The following is a 23,937-nucleotide window of genomic DNA, read 5'->3' as shown; positions in this document are numbered from 1 at the left end:
TTACTTTCTTAAAAGAGAAGTCTCAGTGAACGTTGGGGTCTATCTCTTTTGTTCTAGTTTATATCTAAATATGTATGCTTACTTAAATTTCCTTTTAAGAATTCTATAACTTCATTCCATTCTTCTGTAAATTTACTTTTTGTTTCGTTCCTTAATGCCTGTGTTAACTTATCCATTTCCATTGCATCATACAATTTTAACAACCAATCCTCCTTTAATGGTATATCATTAGATTTCCACTTTTGTGCAAAACACACTCGAGCAAGGGATATCATATAAAATACAATTTTTTCGTGTTTAGTGTTCATTTCCTCTCCGAATATGCCCAGAAGATAGAATTCTGGTTTTAATTGAATCGTAATATTCAGAATTTCACTAATAGTATCATTTATCATAGTCCAATATTTTTTCGCCCATTTACAGGTCCACCAACAGTGATAGAAAGTACCTATTTCATTTTTACATTTCCAACACTTGTTTTCTTTTGTTTTGTATATCTTTGCAATCCTATCTGGTGAAAGGTACCACTGATAAAACATCTTATAGAAATTTTCCCTCAAATTTTGGGAAGCCGTAAATCTATATCCATTTTTCCAGACCTTTTCCCATTGTGATAATAGTATGGGGTGTCCAATATTTTTTGCCCATTTGATCATTTGGTATTTTATCACTTCTTCCTCTGTATCATATTCTAAGAGCACTTTATAAGTTTTACCGATTATTTTGTTTATTTCGAAGGCCAAAATTTTCCCTTTTTCCTCAAATCCATAAGTTTTTAAGTCCGTCCTAAATCTTTCATAAATTTGCCTATATGCAAGCCATGATCCTTTCCATCCTTCTTCTATTAATTTATCCTTTGTTTTGATTGTCCAAATCCCATTTTTATTTTCTAACAAGTCACTATAATTAAACCATCTGTTATTGCTGATCATTTCCTTTCTGTGGAAAGCTTCGTGAGGTGAGACCCATCCACTTATTTTCCGTAATATTCTATCCCTATATCGATCCCATATTCTCATTAGAGACTTCCTAATACAATGATTCGTAAAATTCTTACTTTGTTGAGTTTTCCCATACACCAGGTAGGCGTGCCAACCAAAATTTAAGCCATCCCCTTCCAATTCTAGTAATTTTTCATCTTTTAGGGTTACCCATTCTTTAGTCCATGTTAGCACACATGCTTCAAAATATATTTTAAGATTGGGAAGATTTAAACCACCCCTGTCTCTAGCGTCCTGTAACGTTTTTAACTTAATTCTCGGTTTTCTTCCTCTCCATATGAATTGACTAATGTCCTTTTGCCAATCTTTAAATGGTTTATCCGAATTGATAATTGGAATCGTTTGAAATAAATATAACATTTTTGGTAGGACATTCATTTTAATAACTGATATTCTTCCCAATATCGATAGATTTAGTTTATTCCAATTGATTAGATCTTCTCTTATTTGGGACCACAGCTTCTTGTAATTATTCTCAAATAACTCTGTAGATCTTTTAGTAATTTGAATTCCTAAATATTTGGTCTTTTTTTCTACCTTTATTCCAAATTTCTCCTCTAATTCTCTCTCTTCATCATTTTTTATATTTTTTGTCAGAATAATTGATTTATCTTTATTGATTTTGCACCCCATAATTTTACCAAATGAGTCTAATATTTCCAAGAGGACTTCTAGACTTTCCATGGGGTTTTCCATTATTATGATCACATCATCTGCAAAAGCTCTGATTTTATACTCGTATTTCTTTATTTTTGCTCCTTTCAGTTTAGCGTTGGATCTAACTTCTTTTATCAGCAATTCCATAACTAATAGAAATAATAACGGAGAAAGCGGACAGCCCTGTCGCGTTCCTCTCTGAATATCTATAGTTTTTGTTCTTTCCCCATTAATTCTTAGTTGGGCTTTTTGATTATCATAAATTTTACCCACCCAATTAATAAAATTTCCTTTCACATTAATTCTCTCCAATACTTTCAAGACCAAATCCCAATTTACTGAGTCGAAGGCTTTTTCAAAATCTAGAAAGAATAGACCCAATTTTTTCTCATTATGTTTGTCATAATATTCCAATGTATTTATTACCATTCTTAAATTCTCCCTTATATATCGATTTGGTAGAAACCCTCTTTGTTCTTCATCTATTATTTTGCCTAAGTATACTTTTAATCTTTTTGATAATATTGAAGCAAATATTTTGTAATCATTATTTAAGAGAGAAATTGGTCTATAATTTGCCGGATTTAACTGATCTTTCCCTTCCTTACGAATCAGGGTGATTTCTGCTTGTTTCCATGTTTCCGGTATCTTTCCAATCAAAGCCTCGTTCATTACTCTTTGCAGAGGTTCCAAGATTTCGCCAATAAATGTTTTATAAAATAGCATGGTAAATCCGTCATTTCCTGGTGCTTTACCAATCTTACATTTCTTAATTGCTTCTTGGATTTCCTCTTTTGTAATTAATTTATTTAGATTCTCTTGTTCATCTTCCTTAAGTGTTTGGATCTCACTATTAGCCAAAAACTCTTGTATTCCCTTCTCTTCTTCTTTTTGCCTTGTATATAATTCCTTATAATATTCGAGAAACACTTCTTCTATCTCTTTTTGTTGGGTTAGTATCTGATCTCCTTTCTTTATCCTATTAATAGTATTTTTTCCTTTTTCTTTCCTTAGCTTATGCGACAACCATTTACCTGTCTTGTTAGCGTGCTCAAAATTATTTTGTTTTGCAACTTTTGAGTTTCTTTCTAATTCATTAATTGCTTCTATTTCTAGTTGTTTTTTCAAAGCTTTTATATCATTGAGTATTTTTTTATTATCTGTTTTATTTTTCAATTCTTCCTCCTTGTCCTTTAGTATGTTGTTTAGCTCTGTTATTTTTTGTTTTTTCCATCTCTGATATATTATATTTTGCTGGGTAAAAAAACCTCTTATTGTAGCTTTAGCTGCATCCCATACTACTGCTGTGTCAACCTCATTATCTAAATTTTCTCTGAAAAATAAAGTTATCATTTCTTTCGCTTTTTGGACCACCTTTTTGTCTTTTAGCAGTTCTTCATTTAATTTCCAGAGGTATTTCCTAAATGGTTCCTTCAAATTTAGTACAATCGGATTGTGATCAGATATCTCTCTATTTAATGTTGATACCTCTTCTATTTCTTTAGTCAGTGAATTAGAAACTAAGAAAAAATCAATCCTTGAAAGGGATTGCTGCCTTTCTGAGTAAAAGGTAAATTTTTTCTCATCATTATGTAGATATCTCCACGTCTCAATTAGGGAGAAGTTTGAAACTAATTTAAAAAAGTTCTTGGGTAGTTTGCCTTGACTCATATCAATTTTCTTTTCAGAGGCTTGGTCTAATTTAGGTTCAATCACCCCATTGAAGTCTCCTAATAGAATTATGTGTTCATAATCAAATTCTGATATCGTTTTGTTTAGTTTGGCGTAGAAGGTATTTTTACTTTCTTGAGGTCCATAGACACCTACTATTAATATTTTTCTTCCTCCCCAAAAAATTTCTACTCCAACAAATTGTCCATTTCTGTCAATAAATATCTCCCTTGATTCTAGATGGTTTCTGACATATATTATTACCCCTCTTTTACTTTTATCAATCGAACTTATATATTCTTTCCCTAATTTATTGTTTTTAATCAATCTAATATCTTTTGTTTTTATGTGGGATTCTTGTATACAAATAATATCAGAGTTAGTTTTCCCTAGGTATTGGAATATTCTCTTTCTTTTCTGGGGCGAGTTTAGGCCTTTTACATTCCACGATAAAATTCTCATGTTTTCTCTATTTCGTCCTTAGGTGTAAATATATATATACGTATTAAAGGAAGCAAGACAGCTTTTTCCAAAAAAGATTTGAACTTTATTTGAATAATATAGTTTAATTAATCCAACAGTAAGAAGTCAATTAGTTGCTAGACTAAAATTTTAGTTAATTGTCAGGAAATTTAAAAAATAATTTCTCAATCAGTAAAAATATATGAATTCTTCTAAATTCGGAATTTTTAAATTACACTTTTAGATGTCTTTCTTAGTTCCTCACTGTCTCTTCTGTTATCTCCTCTTCTTCGTCATCGTTCCCATCCTCACCATCTCTTCCTGGTTTATCTCCTCCCTCATCTTTCTCTCCCTCATCCTCTGTTTCCCTTTTCAGTGGGTCTTTTTTCAATTTAATTATGTGTTTGAAAAAGCCCCCTCCCCACCTGGGCCTAAAAAAGCTCACAGGGTAGAAACTGGTGAAATCCACTGGCCTGTGGAGGACACAAAAGGTATAAGTAATTTCCATCTTATGGTGACCCTAACATCACCCTATCTTGGTCAGATTTATTCAGAGGACATTTGTCACTGCCTTCATATGAGGGTCAGAGAGTGTGACATGCCCAAGGTCATCGAGTGGGTTTTCATGGACGAGCTTGGGTAATAGCTTGTGGTTGTGGGGGGCATATACTGTACCTCTGGTATAAATCATAGTTTGAGGCTTAGACAAAATGGCAAACAATGACTTGCTGCAAACCAGAATTTCAACCTTCTTTTAAACTCAGTGGAAAGGGAGGGAAGACCATGAGAGTCTGAGTCTTGTACAGCGTTGCCAATTTCCAGGGGATTCCCCGGAATCCAGGGAATTTAATTAATTTCTTTCCGGGGATTTTGACTGAATATTCTGGTAAATATTGGGGGGTTCTGGGAATTTGGGATTTTAGTAAAACATTCCAGGGAATATCTTCGAGGTTTGTTGGCAACTAAACTATGGTTATCACTGAGATTGAAAATCACTGACTTCATGCAACAAATGTTGTTCAGGACAGATTTCCCACCTTTGTTCTTGTTATGTGTCTTCAAGTCAGCTCTGACTAAAGTCGACCGACTCCTAGGGTTTTCCTGGTGAGATTTATTCAGAGTTTTTCCACTTTCTGCCTCTAAAACTTGCCCAAGATCACCCAGTGGGTTTCCATGACTGAGCAGAAATTTGAACACTGGTCTCCTAGATTCCTAGTGCATCACTCAAACCACTACACAATGCTGATTGTTGCCTTACAGACTCATCTTTAGTACCAGTTTGTAAATGTAGAGACAGAATGGCAGAAGGAAAAAAAGAGATAGATAGATAGATAGATAGATAGATAGATAGATAGATGATAGATAGATAGACAGACAGACAGACAGACAGACAACTAATATACCTAATACATTCAGACATGATCCTTATCTTGGAAATAGATGCAAATTGTGCCATTAAAAGAAGCTAGAGAGAGGTAGTCCTACTTCCTCTTCCCTTTTTGCAATATCAATTTTCTGGCCAATTCACAAGCTTTACATCTGCCTATTGTTATTATTTCAGTGGGTATATGTTAGGAATTTGTAATAAAGGCATTAATCACTCATACAGTGCATTCTTTCTTTACTACAGTTACAAGCCAGAACTGTTCCAGGAAACTTACCGAAAACAAAGTTGAGCCAACAGAAATAACAGAATTCAAAATGCCACTAAAGCTGAAACAAAACCCATCACTACAGCAGAAAAGAACCACCAGATAAAATCCAAAATTTTAATTTAAACATTCAAGAGATTCAAATTCATTCAGAACAGAAGTGGTTATAAAAACAGACTGAATTAAAACAACTGCATAAGTGACATCTTTTTATTGATAGCATAGATAGATGCCAGATGGTGTTCCCCAGTCTTAGCTAGTAGTCCTGGAAAAGAGACTTATTGTGTAATCTCAGACCACAGATAGGTTTGAACAAGAACACCACTGATTTGTGTGTGTGTGTGCGTAAATGAACCAGCAAGAGAGGTCTACCAGTTTCCTTAACATTGATACTCTCTCCTTGCCATATACACATACGCACAAGAGAGGTACCTAAAGTAAATCAGACTCAATCTGTAAAGCTCTCCCTAACCTGTCTAATGCCAAGATGACAAAAGTGATGCTCATTAGAACCCTATCAATCAAAGAAATTTACTCAGGCAAAGCACTCATTATTTTGTGAATGTTTGCTGACAATATAGCTATATTCATATTTCCTCACAGCCAAGTTACAATCAGGCCCAGTCTTTACTGGAGGTTAAAAAGCAACAGCCTGTTTTCACTACAGTTCATCATTATAAGACTCATATGAACATTAAAAACATTATAAGAACTATATAAACATTGTTTTTCCTTTCTATTCCATCATTTTCCTTTTATTTATGTCATACCCTTTTTCACTTGTGAGCTTAAAGGTTGGGTTGATTTGCAAGTTACTTCTGGGAGCCTTTCCCTTAGGAAAGTAGATAGACAAACACTACACAAACACACAAGAGTGGAGCTTCTACCTTACACAGCTACAGCACTACATTCCCTTTTAACTGCCCTGGCAACATCCTGATGAATCTTGGGATTTACAGTTTAGGGAGGAATATTTAGAATTTGCAGAGAGCTTGTGTGCCTCATCAAATTACAAACACCAGATTCAATAGGATTCAGCCATGGCAGTTAAAAGTGGAAAATAGTACTTTAATTGTGTAGTGTGAAATGACCAGTGGACTTGGATGCCTTCCTTGGAGGGCACATTTTGCCAGCCCTGCTTTAAATAAACTAATACTCTACCAGTGGTCCCCAAACAAAAATATTTTGTTTAGTGTGCATATTTTCATTTACACATTCATGTATATTCATATTTTAACATCTTATAAGATGATGTTGTTGTTATAAGAAATAATAATAATAATAATAATAATAATAATGAAATAGCTCTCCTCCTCCCTTTGCAGGGGCTCAATGTATCCTCCTTGACAGGCAGAAGAAAAAAGAGGAAGAGGAGGAAGAGAAGAAAAAAGAGGAAGAGAGATCAGGGCCTCCAAATCTCTTGTCCCCCTTGAGCAACTCTCTTTCCCACCTCACAGTTTGAGAACCACCGCTCTAAACTGTAAGCGAACAGATAGAGACCATAAAGGGCTGGTGGGAATGTGAGCTATTGACGAGAAAATGGCATAGAGAAGGGGGGAGGGGGAACGACTGGACAGGTATTTACAGACAGACTGAGTATACAGATGAAGTGTATTCAAAAACAGGGATAAATATCACAAACAAAACATAATGTCCACAGCTCTTGCAGGTCTCTACTTGTAATCTATATAATTACGATTCCTAGTCCTGCAATTTGGCAACTGGTATTTCTAGAGGGTCTCAGCAGTAGCTGCTGGTCTTTAAATCAAGAGGATGTGTCATGCCAGCTGTACTAGAGTACCTATTAAGAGCTACTGAGGAGGGACAACTTCCCAAGGGTTGAATATATTAGCTCAGTATAATACAATAGCAGAGTTTACAATCTTTCCTAAAAATGCTGTAATTGGCTTATCAAAGATACTGGAAAAGTCATAATAGAAAAGGTCAGCAGCAATATATATTTGTACAATAGAGAGATGCATTATCTTCCCAGCTGGCATGGCATGGCATGTAATTTTACACACCACGCTGCACCAGCATGTGGTAACTAAGAAAGACAGTGATCACTGCTTTCTAAAAATCTCAGGAACTATTGTATGCCATCAGTGTAAATGACCTGTGGATGCACATCAGTTCACATTGACATGGGCTTACTCATATTTCCAGCAAACAGGGAAGAAAACACAGCCAATAGTACAGAACTATCTATCTATCTATCTATCTATCTATCTATCTATCTATCTATATATAATTTTCATGCTTTTTCCATCAGTTTACATACGTATTCTAGCAGACTAAGTCCCCATGAATTCTCACTATCCAGTCCCATTATTAATGTTGATATCTTGTGGTGGAATGGGGGGCAGAGAAAGATGCCAGCCTCGCTATTCTATCTAAATAAAGGCCATGTCATATTGGAAAGTATATAATTTCTGTATGTGATTTTTCTGATGCATATCAGCAGTCAGAACCAGACATTCGCAGAATGACAATAAAACAAATGTGAGCCCCACTACATGTATGGAAGACACCCTGTCTCATTTTCATATACAGAAAGTTACAGTGTAGGAATCTATAATGATGACAGCATCCCAAAACTACTGTGTAGCCCAGTGCATGATCTACTAGGATAGAACGGGCACTGGTAAAAAAAGACTGTGGGAACAAATGGTTCTCAATGTACAATATAAGAGCGACCATGAAAATGCTTTGGCACAAATAATTGGAGGGAATTTAAGGAGAGGGGTCATAACTCAGTGGTGAGCCACATGCCTTGAAAGCAAAAAATCCCAGATTAAAAGTCTGGTATCTTCTGTTAAGGGGAGCAGGTAGCAGATGATGTGAAAGATCATGATGACCTCCAAGATCCTGCAGAGCTACTACTAGTCAGGGTAGTACTTACGATGAACACACAGTGTCATTTGGTATAAAAACTATTTTAAATTTTCCTGACTGCAAGCTGGATGTCAAGAAGATAAAAGTAGAGATGGCAGTAGAAACTGCCAAGCCTAAACTTTAAAAACCAGGACTAAGGCCCAGTGAGAGCAACGCACTGGCGGCAATAGTAGGGCTTGGGACTGTGCACCAACTGCATGGCCCCAAGCCCTATTTTGTGCGGGCACACCATAATTGTGCACCACTGCCCACATGGGGTGTGTGTCTATTACACATCTACAGGAAGTGCTGTCATAGGGTTGCGTTGCAGCCCTTATGGTGGCGCAAAAAAGGAGCGTTTGGTTTCTGCGGTAACACTGTGCAGCAAGCAGGGGCGGCGTTTCTCCACCTGTCTGTCTTGGCCAATTGTTACTCCATGAAAATCTTTTGGAATGGGATCTGGTCCACAAGAGTCCCAAAATCGGGCCTTTGAGCTGCCAGATCTTGGTTCAGTAATGGCAGCACTACCTAGAAAAGGAAGTTCTAGCAAGCTGTGCCCTCACTGCATTGTTTATAAGATTTAAAAAAAAAAAAAAAAAGTTCATAAGAGGCTCATTTGGAAGGACCTGATTTAATGGTGATGAAGAATGAAGGAAGGACTAAAGGTCAGCATGTTGCTCCACATGTACAATTCATCCAATAATACTGGAGAACATGGTATTTTAAGGCCAGAATGCTTGGTACTTTTCAGAAAGAACAGTAGATTTTAGCTTATATTTTATTATTTTAATCAGTAGTGAGTGACAGCTCAACTTCATATGCACAGTTACACAATAAGTGCTTCACATGTTTATATGGCAGCAGAAATAGTTTTTACGTGTGTGTGTGTTTTTTTTTGGGGGGGGGGAATATTTCTCCCATGTTGTACCACATCTCATAGATGGAGGATCATATGGGGATGGGACAAGGTATGTATGGTCTCCAGACTTTGTTGAATTTAAACCGCCATTAACCCTATGGGAACTGCAGTCCAACAATATATGAAAGGCTACACTTTCCATCCTTTTCAAAAATTTATCAAAAGCTAAAATAATCTCCAAAGTGACAGATTGTACCACAATGCCCACTGTACTGCATGATTTCTGCTTTTTTAAAAAATAATAATAATAAAATTAAATAATTTTTTTATTTCTATCCCGCTTTTTGCCAGGCAATCAAAGCGACGTACAACAGGTTAAAATACATCCACAAAGCGGTGTACAACAGGTTAAAAAAAGATCCTTCATATACTCCTGCCACATTTACCAATCTCCATTAGTTTTTAAAAAATCTAATCTTAGAAAAACAGTCTCATTCATATTAATAGAATACTACAGTGAAGGTGGTAGCTCTGCTCCAGCTACCAGAGTATTTCAACCTAGTGAAGCTTTTAAAAAAAAATAGAACAAGGTTCATGGTGTGCCTCATCCATTTGGCCTTGTAGAGCTCATCTGTGATATTTCAGCTTCTCAGGTTCCTACACACGTAAGGCAGAGAAAATGTTGCTGATGATCAGCAAAACAGTGAAACTGCCTATACATAAAATGTTAAGGTAGAGTAATTTCTCATTGCCATAGTAAGTGCAAACATTTTCGAACTGACAGTGTCCTTTTAAAAAACAGGCTGTACATGAAATTTTGCTTGAGAGATTGGAAAATGGGATTTCCAACCATGTGGGGATTTTTATTCTTTAGGGTGTATGTTAAATTGATAAGATTTATGGGATGAACCATCTTTAACTAACATGCAGTAAGTGAAAGTTAAAAGCAGTAGTCATGTAAAAAGGAAAAGGTGACAAAAAAAGGAGGGACACCCAGTCTTTTTGAAATACAGCAATTCTCCATTAATGTGACACCCTAATTCACTGCAATACCCCCATAAACACAGTCCAGTATTATCAATGGTGAATGAGAGCACCAGAAATGTAATTTTGTTCACTCGCTAAAAACACTGGGAACATTTTGAGATTTCAAGTAAACTGAAAATAATAGATGCTAATGCTATTTTTCCAGCTTCCTTGGGGGAGTTTCCCCCTTCCTCTTTCTAAACCTTTTTTATACATGTCTGCACCTGCTTCAGCCACTTTTGCTTCTTCTCATCACCAATGGCATATAGGAGGGCCGCCTGCAGTTCCTACATTTTCATCTGGCTGCCAAAGAGAATGACAAAACAACAACACTACCACCCCAAAAAACCTAAAGTTAGTTTGCATTTCTTTAATATTTCTGTTTCTGATAAACTGGAGGATATAATCTCCAACACATCCCTTCCCTTCATCATGTTTGGTATCAATAACTGTTTTTTATTTGGATGCTAAAAAAGGGAGATGCCTCTGTTCTTTAGCAAGCTATTGTACATGCAAATGCTCAGAACACAGCTTAACTCTTATATCAAATGTGCTTTTTAAAAAAAGTAGCAGAGACTCTGTATGTGTAATACTGTGAAAGATCCAGTGTTTTGAATTTGGATATATGAAACTCCAAGTGGATAACTTTGCATTGGAACCAGAGCTCAATCCTAATTTTTCAACCATCAAGTGCACTAGCAATGGTCAAGAAACTGTAAGGCCTGTTGCTTGGTATGCAAGTGCATTTTATTATGAAAACACCCGATCTACTTGTAACTGCTCTTGTCACTGTAAATACAAATACCACCATTATCAAAGTAATACTTGCTATTATTTAAAAAGTTTAAGGAGTATTATGGGCAGGTTGATCCCACCACTCTATGGCTTTCTATAGTACTTAACAGCTATTATTATTATTATTATTATTTATATAACGCTGTAGATTTGCACAGTGCTGTACATAAAAATAATAAATATAAAAGAATAAACCTGTCTATGGCGTACAATCTAAGAAATAATAGGATAATACATATAAAATACATAGCAATACAGGAAATGGTTCAATAAAACAGGCAACAAAAAAGAACATCAAATAGATAAGCTTCAGTTGTACAGTCCACAATCAAGCTCTTTGTTGCTAGTTATGAATTCAGAATCCTGAGAATCCCAGACTGGGAAGTGGAATTTAGACTATCTAGAAAATTAGAAACAAAGGAAGGGAATGTCAAGAAGGATTTTGAGGGGTGATTTCTTATTTGAAAGATGGCAGAGGAGACACAATATCCTCTTCCTTTGAACCCTACCCCACTTGTCTTGCCTGTCATGCCCAATCACGTCCCCAGACATCAGCCATTTCAACTTAAAGCAAATCATCCTCTCTCTTCTTTGCCTTATGCACACCAGCCAGTCCTCTGCTCTCCTCTTTCTCATGGCTTATCTTTGCTTGCCCCTCAACCCTCTCATCCCCACTGCTTGTTGTTAACAACCCTGTGGATGAGATATCTCCAAGACTCCCTATCCTCCACTGCTCTGCTTAGGTCCTTAGATTCATATGTGTGACCTCCTTAATAGAGTCTGTCTATCTACTATGCAGTCTTCTTCTCTTTCTACTTCCTTCCACCTCTTCTAGCATTGTTGTATTTTCCAGTGAGTTGTGCCTTCTCATCATGTGACCAAAGTACGACAGGCTCAGTTTAATCATCTTTGCTTCCAGGGAGATTTCAGGCTTGGTCTGTTCTAGGACCCATCTATTCATCTTTTTGGCTGTCCATGGTATCCTCAGCACTTTTCTCCAGCACCACATCTCAAAATTTTTTTAATTTCTTCCTATCCACCTTTGTCACTGTCCAGTTCTCGCATCCATACATAACAGGGAATATAACGGCTTGTATGATTGTAACTGCTGTTTTCAGTTGTATATCTTTACTCTTTAGGATCTTTTCTAATGCCGTCATAGCTACCCTCCCCATTTCTAGTCTTCTTCTGATTTCTTGAGTGCAGTTTTCATTCTGATCAATGTTTGATCCAAGGTATGGGAACTCTTTTACTATTTCAATTTCCTTATTGTATAGGTTGAATTTATGTAGATCCTCCATCATCATTATTTTTTTCTTTATGTTCAGCAGTAAGGGATATGGTGGCTTAGTGGTTAAGACACCATTTCTGATGATTGGAAGATCAGAAGGTTGGCAGTTTGAAGCCTGAGTACTACATGATGGGGCGAGCTACTGTCACCAGTCCCACCTTCTGCCAACCTAGCAGTTTGAAAGCACGCAAATGCAAGTAGTAAATAGGTACTGTACTGCTTCTGTAGGAAGGTAATAGCATTCACTGCAGTCATGCTGGCTACATGACCACTAGAGCAGTCCTTGGACAATGCTGGCTCTTCGACTTAGTAATGGAGATGAGCACCAACACTTAGTCAGTTACGACTAGACATTCATGTCAAGGCAAGCCTACCTTTGCACTTTCTTCCTTAATCTTCCTTAGTAGTTGTTCTAGATCTGTAATGTTTTCTGCTAGCAGTATGATGTCATCCAGGCATCCCCACTATGCATACCCAGATATAGGGTTCGTTTCTTTAAAAATAACCCTCTCATACATTTTAAGGACACCACAGCAACCTGGAAGATTGTGCTGTCTCCCCCTCCTTTTACACCCTCACGGGTTCCTCAGAACCAGTCAGAACAAAGCAATGTTCTTAATGATAGAATGGTCACTTTTAATGTCGCAAGTCAATGGTTTTGCTCACATTTCTCCTGAGGCCTATGCAGAGCACTGTAACTGCACAGAGCTCTGGTGAATTGTTCAGTCTCTCAAGGCTAGCCTGGAACATGGAGACAGAGCTCACTCACACAGCAGCAGAGGACAAAGCCTTACTGTGGGGGGTGGGGAGGATGAGCATCTGTACATTTAGCACGCGCGCACACACACACACACACACACACACACAGAGAGAGAGAGAGAGAGAGAGAGATTGCAAGTTATTGCTGTGCTTGTGAGCAAAGACAGATAAGAGATATACAGGAAGAGTGGCCTCATGGTATAGGAAAAAAACAGGCATCAGCACACTCAGAAATCCAATCTAGTGTCTAGAATGAAGCAAGCAAGCTTGCTTTTAGTATTCCAGAGTGGATTTACTTTTTATTTACATTTTCACTCACTCACCCCATTCTGATGTTTTTCCTATTTCATTTCCACCTCCACCTTCTATTTCTGGTTTTTGTCTCCTCACTCCTTTATTCTGTACTGCTTCTGGTATTTTCTGGTTTCTGTTTTGAGTCTAAACTTGTGTGACTTTGAAGGAGTGGTTTGATGTGCTGGGGTGTTCAGCTCCTGCTCCTCCGTTTCATTCAAGAACTTGGTGAACTTACAGGCTTCCTTGCCTCATTTTGCCTTTTTTGATGAGCCAGGAAGAACAATGTGGCCTCAAAAGAGTGCTTGTGTGCATTGTGGGATCCCTCTACTTCCTTGCACTCAGGATTTCTGCCAAGTGACTTGCCTCTGTTTGAAATAGGTTTCTGCTGGAACTTATAAAAATGGATTTTAAATTTGTGCAAAAGTGCCCCAACTGACTTCACCTATTGTGACCACCAGTCTCTATCTGCTGGTAGCTCCATTTGCAGCTACTTGTCCTGTCCTCCACTCTGCTTAGCCCCACTCGGCACCAGTCTCTACTAGGATTTCCAGTGGTTTGTTGCAACAATTCAATATGCTATACGTGTACGGTTGCCATACTGCCGGACCTCCAAACCGGGAAAAATGTAGGACAAAATTTTCCCTCGCGGTCACAGCGGGGAGCGGAGGCCAAGCGGCGAGGGAAAGCCACTTAAGGAGGCTTTCCCTCCCCGCCTGGGCCCCGGGCCTCGTCGCGATCGGAGGCCAGGATCGGGGCCTCGCCTCGTTCCTGGCCCCCGCGGGGACCAGGAAGGAGGCGAGCAGGCCGCCGGCGATCGCCAGGGCCTCGCCTCGTTCCTGGCCCCAGCGGGGACCAGGAAGGAGGCGAGGAGACCGCCGGCGATCGCCAGGGCCTCGCCTCGTTCCTGGCCCCAGTGGGGACCAGGAAGGAGGTGAGCAGGCCCCGAGGGTTGCCTAGCAACCCCGCTGCAACCGGGCTTTTCCCGGTTTTTGACTGCACCCGTGCCATGACCGTGCAGGTGCCGCCAAAACCGGGAAAAACGTGGTTGCAGCCGGGTTATGGCAACCCTATAATATGTGTGTACACTCTCTCCTTGGACTAGCAAATCTAGAATTGAGTGTTAGACAAACCATTGTTTGAATCCCTACTCAAACACTGAAATCCACTGGGTGACCTTGGGCAAATCACACTCTCTAGGCCTCAGAGGAAGGTAAAGGGCCCATCTGATCAAATCTTGTCAAGAAAACCCCATCATATGGTTACCTTACAGATGCTATATGTTGGAAATGATTTGAAGGCATGCAATAAGGAACAAGAATATTGTTTTACTGAACTCCTAAGTGATCAAATTATATCTTAATATATTACATTAAAACAACTTCTTTAGTAGTAGCATATTTATTATTTTGAGCCTCTTCACGCTACACCACCTTTGACAATTTGACAATTTTACCTTTTTTTGACAAGACACCACTAAGTCTCAGCAAAATTTTAAACTTCATTTTATCCCCCAGACACCCACATCTCCCACCCTGAAAATGCTTTTCACTGAATTGCTACAGCCCTTCCAAAGGAAAGGTTATTAAAATCTCTTTTGATATCTGAAAGCAACAGGTTCTATATTTCACTAAAATTCCCTTGTATAATGCTTTAATTGCTACAATTCCGGAATTCACTGGCATCATGTACCAAATCCTTTAACATTTACTTAACAGAATGTCGAGCACCCTGACCTCAACTGGAGCTCTCAGATCTAAAATGTGTTAGTCAGAACATATTAAAATTGCAGTGTAGACAGGGCATTTAGTATTTAACATAACTCTAGTCAGGATGGACTTTAGCATTCACAATATCACACACACTGAGTGCAATTAATCTGGGGTGGGAAGAACCACCACTACCCTTTAGCATGTCATTACAGTCACTATCACAGAATTGGTGCAGACTATTGTTTCTAAGCCATGAATCAAGAGAGCACAAAGCCCGATTTCAGTTGCTTTTTAAGCATAGAGTGTGGTCAATAATAGTTAAACTTTAAATACAGTATTCAAAGCTAACCAATCTTTTTTATATTCAGAACTACACACATTATAATATATTATTACAATATTTATATTACAGTACTGTATACTACAGTACCACCACCAGATTTGCACATTTTATTTTGTTCTCATTTCTTCTGCAGCCTTCAAATTTGCTACCTGCCTCTACCTATGTGCAGAAGGAGGCAGGGAAGGGAAGAATAAGAGCAAATGTTCCCCGTAGGCATTTGCACATTATTTACACAGCCACTTTCATCAGTGGCAGAACTTATAATAGCATTTTGCTACATCTTTTTTGATCTGGAAATGCAACATGGAGGGTCATAGCTCAGTGGCATGTGCCTCACATACAGAAGGCTTGAGGTTCAGCCCCGGAGAGCGTCATTACCCACCAGGATAGACAACAATAGGTAGATGGACCAATTGTCGAAGGTTGCATCTACTTTGTACAAATAATGCAGTTACTTTAAGTGCTGCACCTCCATCCTATGGAATCCTGGAATTTGTAGTTTTACATTTCAGCAACTGTTGTAGCAAATAATTTGCATTTGACAAACATCACAGATGAATCACATACATTAAAAATTTCATATGATCCAATATCAGCTGAAACAACATTTTTGTCAGAGAAAATTCATACAACTGTTACAGAACCATTGAATGAAAAAACATTAACTTGAGTTGTGTGATTATGCAAAGCAGTCCTATTTTTTATTTAATATTTACACATAGTCAAAGCAAACTGTACTATGACAAGGATGCTTAGAAGAGTGGTTACCACATTATAACTCACTATTAAAACATTGGAATAACCACTCCAGCTAATTTGTAGAGGCATGCCCTAAGGGTTGTTCAAGTATTATAATACTATAGTTTTTTGTGGGTTTTTCAGGCTATGTTCTAGAAGAGTTTCTTCCTGACGTTTTGCCAGCATGTATGGCTGGCATCCTCAGAGAATGCTTGCCTGGAAAGGAGTTGGGTATATATATATTGTGACCTGGAAAGGCAGGAGTGATTTGCATGTGGATTGTTCTGTTGCTAATGGCAGGCCTCAGGCTAGGAGGGTCTGCAAAAGAGGATTAGTGTCTGCTTGATTAGTGCTTACTGTCTGCTGGGAAACCCGACACTGGGAGATTTGTCATTTGCATTTGTTGAGTCTTCATCTTGCTATTTTTCAGGACTGGTAGCCAAACCTTGTTTACTTTAAGGGTTTGCTCTTTCCTGTTGAAATTGTCCAGGTGTTTGTGGATTTCAACGGCTTCCCTGTGCATCCTGACATGGTAGTTGTTGGCATGGTCCAGAATGTTTTCAACACTGGCAAAACGTCAGGAAGAAACTCTTCTAGAACATGGTCACATAGCCCAAAAAACCACAAAAAAAACTATGGATGACAGCCATGAAAGCCTTCGACTTCATATTATAATACTGAACATCCAGCCTAAAGAAGAATATCCATAATTCTAAATCCTGCCCACTAGCGCCATTTTAGCTGCCCTATTCCCAATAAGGTTATTACCTTTCAGTGGCTTTTTGGTTTTATATAACAGACCTACATTTTTATGGTAAACAAAGTACTCTAAGTATTCTGTCCAGGTACTTAGGTGTTTATAGTAATGCTGGAGGAAGCCTTATAGAATTGGTGGAATAAGTTATAAATAACCACCCCCCAGAAGAAACTCAGCATGCTACTCTAAAATTCCCATGGAGATTCTAACCTCTAAACATCTGACCCTCTAAACACCTAATCCTAACTCTAATTCAACTCACTGTCCTGCCTCCCAGAAAGAAGAAATTTCCAGAACTCTACTCAGCTACATACCTGCCTCTTATAAGGGAGGCAATATACCCTTCCCAACACAGAGAGACACATATATGTACAATATTCATTTATATTAATTCATTTAAACTAACCAAAAGCTTTCCACCCCAGACACTCTTACGTTCCAAATATGGGAAATTACTATTTTTCAGAATGAATATAATGACACACTAGTTTCATCTATAACTGAGCAGTAGAAAGGAGATGCTTTGGGATCCTAGGTCAAGTCACCAAATGTGGCTTCCTTGTTCTGCTTTGAGTTATCCAGTGCCCAAATTCATCCTCAGCTTTGACAACCTAGAGACTGCCTAAGAGATTTTCTACTCTCGCCTTCCAAAGGGGCCTATAAGCTTCATGCTCTGAATTGCTGCTTGTGCAGTTTTGGATAGTGACACTTTTAGAGGGTTATTTTCCCCCAAAAAACGGATAATCAACATTCATTGCTTTTTAATGCCCTTCCTATTCCCAACAAGCCTAAAAGCCATCAGAGTGTAACATGATCAGTCTAATTTGGTAAGTATTCTCTCATAAATCTCAGCACAACATGCAGAATACATGATTCTTAAGACTATCAGCTTTCCCCTACCTGCCTTTTTAAAGTATCTTTGCCAGATTTGTGGTCTTTGCACATAATTCTTCAGAATCTTTTTGGTTAACCTAATGTAGGGTTGGATTTTGACAAAACCACCTGTGCACTCTTGGATGCAGAAAATAAACTTATTGTGGCTCAGTTATGGATGATTATAACATTATTAATTTATTCATTCTTCTTAAAGTAACTTTCCAAGCTCTGTTCAGGTTCTCATTCCTCTCTAGCACTTATCCAGAGGTGAAGTGAAGTTTTTTTGTTTGTTTTTGTTTTTACTTTGGGGATGAGTTTTTAGTCATCATCCCCTGTGTCTCTCTTTCCAAGGTCACTTCCCATCTCTATCCCCTTTCTGTAACACCCATTTGTGACTTTCACATCCTATTACACCACACTGAAATTCTTTCCACATAATATTTTAAGAGAAGCAAATACATTCAATATAAAGTACACTTTTAGAAGAATATAAATTACACAGAAGCTCTGCATAATGAGCACAATCCTGCCAAAGTTAACATTGATTGCAATGGGAGAGATATAAGTATGTACCTCTTTCGCTGCCCCATAACCCGCTCTGTAAGAGATAGATTTCTTCCAGAGTTGCTGAAAGGACAAGAGCACTGGTCAAATTTACAGAATATTGACTTCCTGCTTTCAAAATAACAATGACAAAATCATTCAAAAAGTAGCAATATTCACAATGGCTTCTGCCAAAGCTAAACAAATGCATAAGGATTCCCATGTATTTTTGTTCTAGTACAAACCATTTTAGTATTTGGGTCATTCCTTCGATTTGTGAAACCCTTTCATAATAACTGCTTTGATCTGATGCTCTTTTATTGTTTCCAGCTTTATTGTTTGCATTTAATCCATGGAACTGATTGTAACTTTTTATAAAGATTTACCAGGATCCCAATTTGCCATGAATGTATAATGCCCCTTCCAAAACATATAACTTGAAAATGGATGTAATAGTTTTAGTGTGGTTCGTATGCCATACACACACACATACACACACATGTTTATTGTGCCTTTCACATTGTCTGTGCATTAAAAAGTCTTACATTTTAAAATGGGGATTTGCTCAATGTTTCCTCGAACCATATAGCTTGATATTACAATTTGTTGATTCCTTTAGCAATGCCATGTAGTGCTTTAAATCCCTCTTTTTTCTTTTCCTTTCTGGTGTCACATAATGGCTGAGATCCTTCATTTGGCACATAGCTCCACCTGCATAGTTTGGCATCCCCCCCCCCCCCCATCCTGACAGCCATCAAGCCATGGTATGGGCGGCTGCAGCAGCAGTTCAAATCATGAAATAGCAGCTAGACTCATCTGGAGGGGGGGGGGAATGAGGGTGCACTCATGGATAGACTGCACTCTCTTAAAATTCCCCTGCCAGTTCAGAGCAATGATTTCTTTCTGGTCTGAATTGCCTGCCTGCTTCCCTCTCCACCCATAAGAAAGTGAAATAGCAGCCCCTTCCAAGGCTTGAAGCTCCAGGCAGATCTTTGGGACAGAGCACAAAGGCAAGAGAATGGCTCCCTGCACCCTGTAGAAAAAAGGGAACTGCATATGTGTAAGCCACACTTATGTACACACATGTAAGGAAAGGTTGAAGGAGCTGGCCGTATTTAGCTTGGTGAAGAGAAAATGGAGAGGTGACATGATTGCACTCTGCAAGTACCTCAAGGGTTGCCACAGAGAGGAGAGTACTTGATTGTTCATTGCTGCCCCAGAAAGTATGACCAGGTCTAATGGTTTGAATTTACAGGAGAGCAGATTCTGATTGGCCATTAGAAGGAATATCTTGATAATAAGAGTGGTTTAGCAGTGGGACCAATTACCTAGAGAGGTAGTGGGATCTCCTTTTCTGGATGACTTGAAAAAGAGACTGGACAGCTACCTGTTAGGGATGCTTTAGGTGCCGATCCTGCACTGATCTGGGATTGGACTGGCCCATGAGGATTCTTCTAATTGTATGATTCTATGAGAAATGATATGTTTTATTTCTCCTTAACTTTTTGAGTGGTATCAGTGTAACATAATACTTAACTTTGGCTTGATATGCCCAATATGAATAGCATTTAGCATTTACAGTTCTATACTACTTCATAGTGAACTCAGCACTTTCTAAGTGGTTTACAATCTGTAAGCCAATTGGTCCCAACAAGCTGGGTACTCATTTTATTGACCTAGGAAAGGATGGAAGGCTGAGTCAACCCAGAGCCCTGGGATCAAACTCACAACCTTGCAGCTGCAGTACCAGCATTTAAACATTGCACCATCAGGGCTCCCTATAGAACAGAATATTTAGCTAAAACATTAAGACAACACAAATTGAAAACAAAATTGTATATAAGAGGGAGCACTGGGGAAAAATAATAATAAGGAAAGATGCTTTCAAATGGAGGAAGCAAGCGGGAACAAAGTTAACATTGTTGTGTACTAAGATGTGGGAAAAGGTTGAGAAAAAATGCCTGCTGCTGATGCAGAGTTTAAAAGGAAGCAGAATGTACTGACCTACTTCACAACTTGTATTCTGACTACCTTATATTAACTTTTAAGCTAATCATTCTCATTGATTTAAAGCCAAAATCCAACTTTCTGCAGAAGGCCTCCCTTGCAAGGAGGTTATTAATACAGCACAGTGTGAAACAGTAGTTCAGTGATGCTGTGCCATGACACTTAGAATATGGAAGAAACATCTTCTAAGGAATCTGCTATCAAATAATCTTTGATGCTTACTGTACACTTGGAGCTCCATTGCAACACTTAGCAAGCATCAGTCAAGATGTACAATTGCCAAGGGTGGGATGAGAATGGGGAAAGAGAATCTGCCTTTGCTTCAAGTTTAAAAAAAAAATACACCAGATGTACCTATTCTGAACTTAAAGGCAAACCATTATTGCTGAGAACAAATGAAGACTGAAGTACAGCTATCATTTAGACAAAGTGTTAACTGAAATTAAAAGTCATACTGATCTCTGGGACTAAGAAGAGCAAACTGTTTTCTCTGGTGTATTCAAATACCATAGCAAATGGAACCACAATAATAAAAAGAAATACTAAAAGTGTTTTTCCCAAGTTACTTGGTAGAATATTTGAGGCAAATAAGAAACCTCCAAGAACACGACCTTCAACATATTTGATGCCATCCAGTGTGTAACACAACACAGCATAAAGAGTAACTAGAAGATTTACAATCCAAAAACGAAGATTTTACTTTGCCATGGTGAATTCACTGTTCATAAAACAGAAAGAGAGCACTTCAGTGGAAAATGTTGGCAGACCTCTTGGGAGTAACAGGGCACATTAATTTATATGACATGCTGCCTTGTTTCTCTAGTAGAGGCCCATAGGAGGGGTTTGCTACTCTGAGCTTTTACTTAGGTCTCTAATGAAAATAAAAATGTTTAAGCCCATTTATTGTGCACTGTACTAAATTTGATACCTTTTAAAAAAATCAAAATGTCTTTCTTCAGGTGTTCACAAAGTGGTGTCAAAACTGCATTAATTCTGCAATGTAAATGCAGCCTCTCTCACCAGGCTGGTAACTGAGCATTGGGGGAGACTGTGGACCTGTGCCTCACCAATTCACTCCCCTCCCGGAAAAAAATTAAAAGAAGAGTAAAAAACATGAGAAAAAACAGGATTACAGCACTTCCCCCCATAGCCTAAAAAAGCAATTAAGTAATAGATAATGTTGCATGCGAGATGAGGTCCCTGAATCATTAGTGGATTACATAATGTCCTCCAGGTCTTGCAACCTATTTTACATTTGGCTCCCTCTCGAGTGGTCAGTTTTGCATTTGGCTACTTGAATCAATTCACTGGAAGCACTTATTAAAATGGAATTACATACTTAGAACAAGGTAAAGAAAAATAAGCCCAGATCATTTTGGCAACACAGCCAAGAAGACTGAGAGACATGAATTATGCCAAGAAAGGCCAATTGTCAAAAAATTGGCTAAACGTCCTTCTGTTTCAGACAATAGCTTATAAAGAAATTAAGGAGTCAGTTAAACTGATTCACTTTAGAGGAGCCTGCCATCATAAGGCTGACAGAATTCCAGTAGCTCAATAGTCAGACACAGAGACTGTCAATGGTCCCTCGAGCAATTAATTTCCTCTGAGCTCCTCACCACTGCATTATACAGAAGTGGATATGGGATCTTACCCACACTTATCAGAAAAGGCCAAAAAAGAGAACTGAACCGGCATCTTGCAAGCCTTATCTGGTACCTGTGGTTTAAAATGGTAATAGAGAGAAGGGAGGGGGAAATCACCAAACACAGAGAAAATGCTCTGCAATAACAGCAACAAGATCTTCTAAGAAAACGCTGAGCTCAAACTAATCACTAGGATAGAGGTTAAACTTTCATAGGTGGAGAATAAGCTATGGTGTTTCACTTTCTGTATAAAACACATATTAGTAAGAGTTGTTTGTAACTGTAACACCATGAAAATGTTGGTTATTCTTTGTGGGCTTTACATGCATGTGAGGATTTATAGTTGTACCAGACATATCTTGATATACTGTGTGGGTGTGCACACTTGTTCATACACAGAAAGAAAGAGCAAGAATGAATCACAGAGAGGGGCTTCAAATTGCCCATAGGCATGCATTACCTAACATATTTGTTGTTATATACCTCTGAGTCATTTCTGACTTAGGGTGTATTATGGGGTTTTCTTGGCTAGATTTGTTCACAGAGGGCATTTGCCACTGCCTTCCTCTGAGGCCAAAAGTGTGTCACTTAACTAAGGCCACCCACTGTTTTTATGGCAGATCAGAGAATCAAAACTTGGTCTCTGAGAGTCCTAGTCCAGCACTAAAATAAGTAGACCGCACTGGCTCATACAGTTTTGTGTTTTCTCAGTAAAGGGTCCTCTTTCTATTCTTTCTAGGATGAAGCAGTGTCTGCAACTTTGGCACCAAACTTAAGCAGTCCTGCCACCTACTCAGTCCTCAAAATATTTTTCATTCATCCTATCACTTGCTTCTGTCTGACTGAAATTCTACAGGTTACTTGCCTAGGGACACATCTGTGATGTGTGCCATTTTTATGTAAATTGTCCATACACCATAGGAAAAAAAAATCCCCTACAAATTTGAAAACTCTCCCTTGCTGAAACCCACTGTATCCATCTGTCTGAAATGTGACAGTGTTCCTATCCTTAGAAAGAACAACTGTGTCTGAAAATTTCATCCAGTTGTATTAAAAAAAAGGTTAATATTACAGACATCCACATTTTAAAAAGTATTCGCACCTTTTAAAGACATGAAATCTAGCATGGAATCTCTTGCACCTATGCATCTGAAATCTGCCACACTGTCAGAGAAGTATTTCAAAACAGTAGAAGCAGTATCATTTGCTCTCCTCACAATAATCAATAAGAAGGCATAAAGTGTTTTGGATTTCTGAAGCAAAGCTCCATTTCAGACCCAAAGCAAAACAGTCCAGATACATTACAAATGGAGAAATAAACCACATATAGTTGTGTATAAGTCAGCCTCACATATACATCAAGGCCAGGTTTGGGGGTCAAAAGTATGGATTTTTATTTGATCCATATGTAAGTCGAAGAAAAATCTAAGGCCATGCAACAAAGAGTGTAAACAAAGGAAAACAATGCCAGAGAAGTTACAAAATTTCAGCAGGCATAACTGTTTGTGCTTACCCTAAAGGATAGGTGGATGAGGAGGGAACTATGATAAATAATGTCTGTAATGTGCAATATGTGTGGGAAGCAACCTGGCATGGGTGGGACTAAGAAAAGCATGCATATGTCAAAAAGGATGTAAAGGCAAAGCAAATAAAATAGTGACTATGGGGTTGTGCACACTGGCATCTTTGGCCACATTGGGGGCAGAGTCGGGCATAGTGTCTACACGATGCATGCCCTGGCTCTGCCCCAGGGCGGTGTGACATCACATGCTGGACCACGTGGCGTGCGGTGTCATGGCACTCTTCTGGTGCTGCGTCCAAACAAACAGCTTCGTTTATATACCACTTCATACCAAACTAGCAGTGTCTAATCACTTTACAACTGTAAGCTAATTGCTCCCAACAATTTGGGTATTCATTTTAGCGACCTCAGAAGGATGCAAGCCTGAGTCGAGCTTGAGACCTTTTGCTAGTATT

The 23,937-nt window shown here is 38.4% G+C and overlaps 1 protein-coding gene across 2 annotated transcripts in view; it reads right to left on the bottom strand.

Annotated features, from left to right (window-relative positions):
- Nucleotides 1-23,937, bottom strand: part of FIGN (fidgetin, microtubule severing factor) — a 165,829-nt gene that overhangs the window by 80,974 nt on the left and 60,918 nt on the right. Inside the window, exon 3 of one of the 2 annotated variants that reach the window (XM_089523306.1) lies at nucleotides 18,338-18,391. The exons of the other annotated variant lie outside the window; for it this stretch is intronic. Coding sequence (XP_089379432.1) covers nucleotides 18,338-18,391 — 54 coding nt within the window. The remainder of the gene's footprint in view (nucleotides 1-18,337; nucleotides 18,392-23,937) is intronic. 2 annotated transcript variants of the gene reach the window in all.

Source organism: Sceloporus occidentalis, unplaced genomic scaffold, assembly GCF_023333645.1.
Source record: "Sceloporus occidentalis isolate IW3139 unplaced genomic scaffold, rSceOcc1.0.p SCAF_4, whole genome shotgun sequence".
NCBI classification, from domain to species: domain Eukaryota; kingdom Metazoa; phylum Chordata; class Lepidosauria; order Squamata; family Phrynosomatidae; genus Sceloporus; species Sceloporus occidentalis.
The sequence above is the reverse complement of the archived record's forward strand: the minus strand, read 5'-3'. Positions and strand labels throughout refer to the sequence as shown.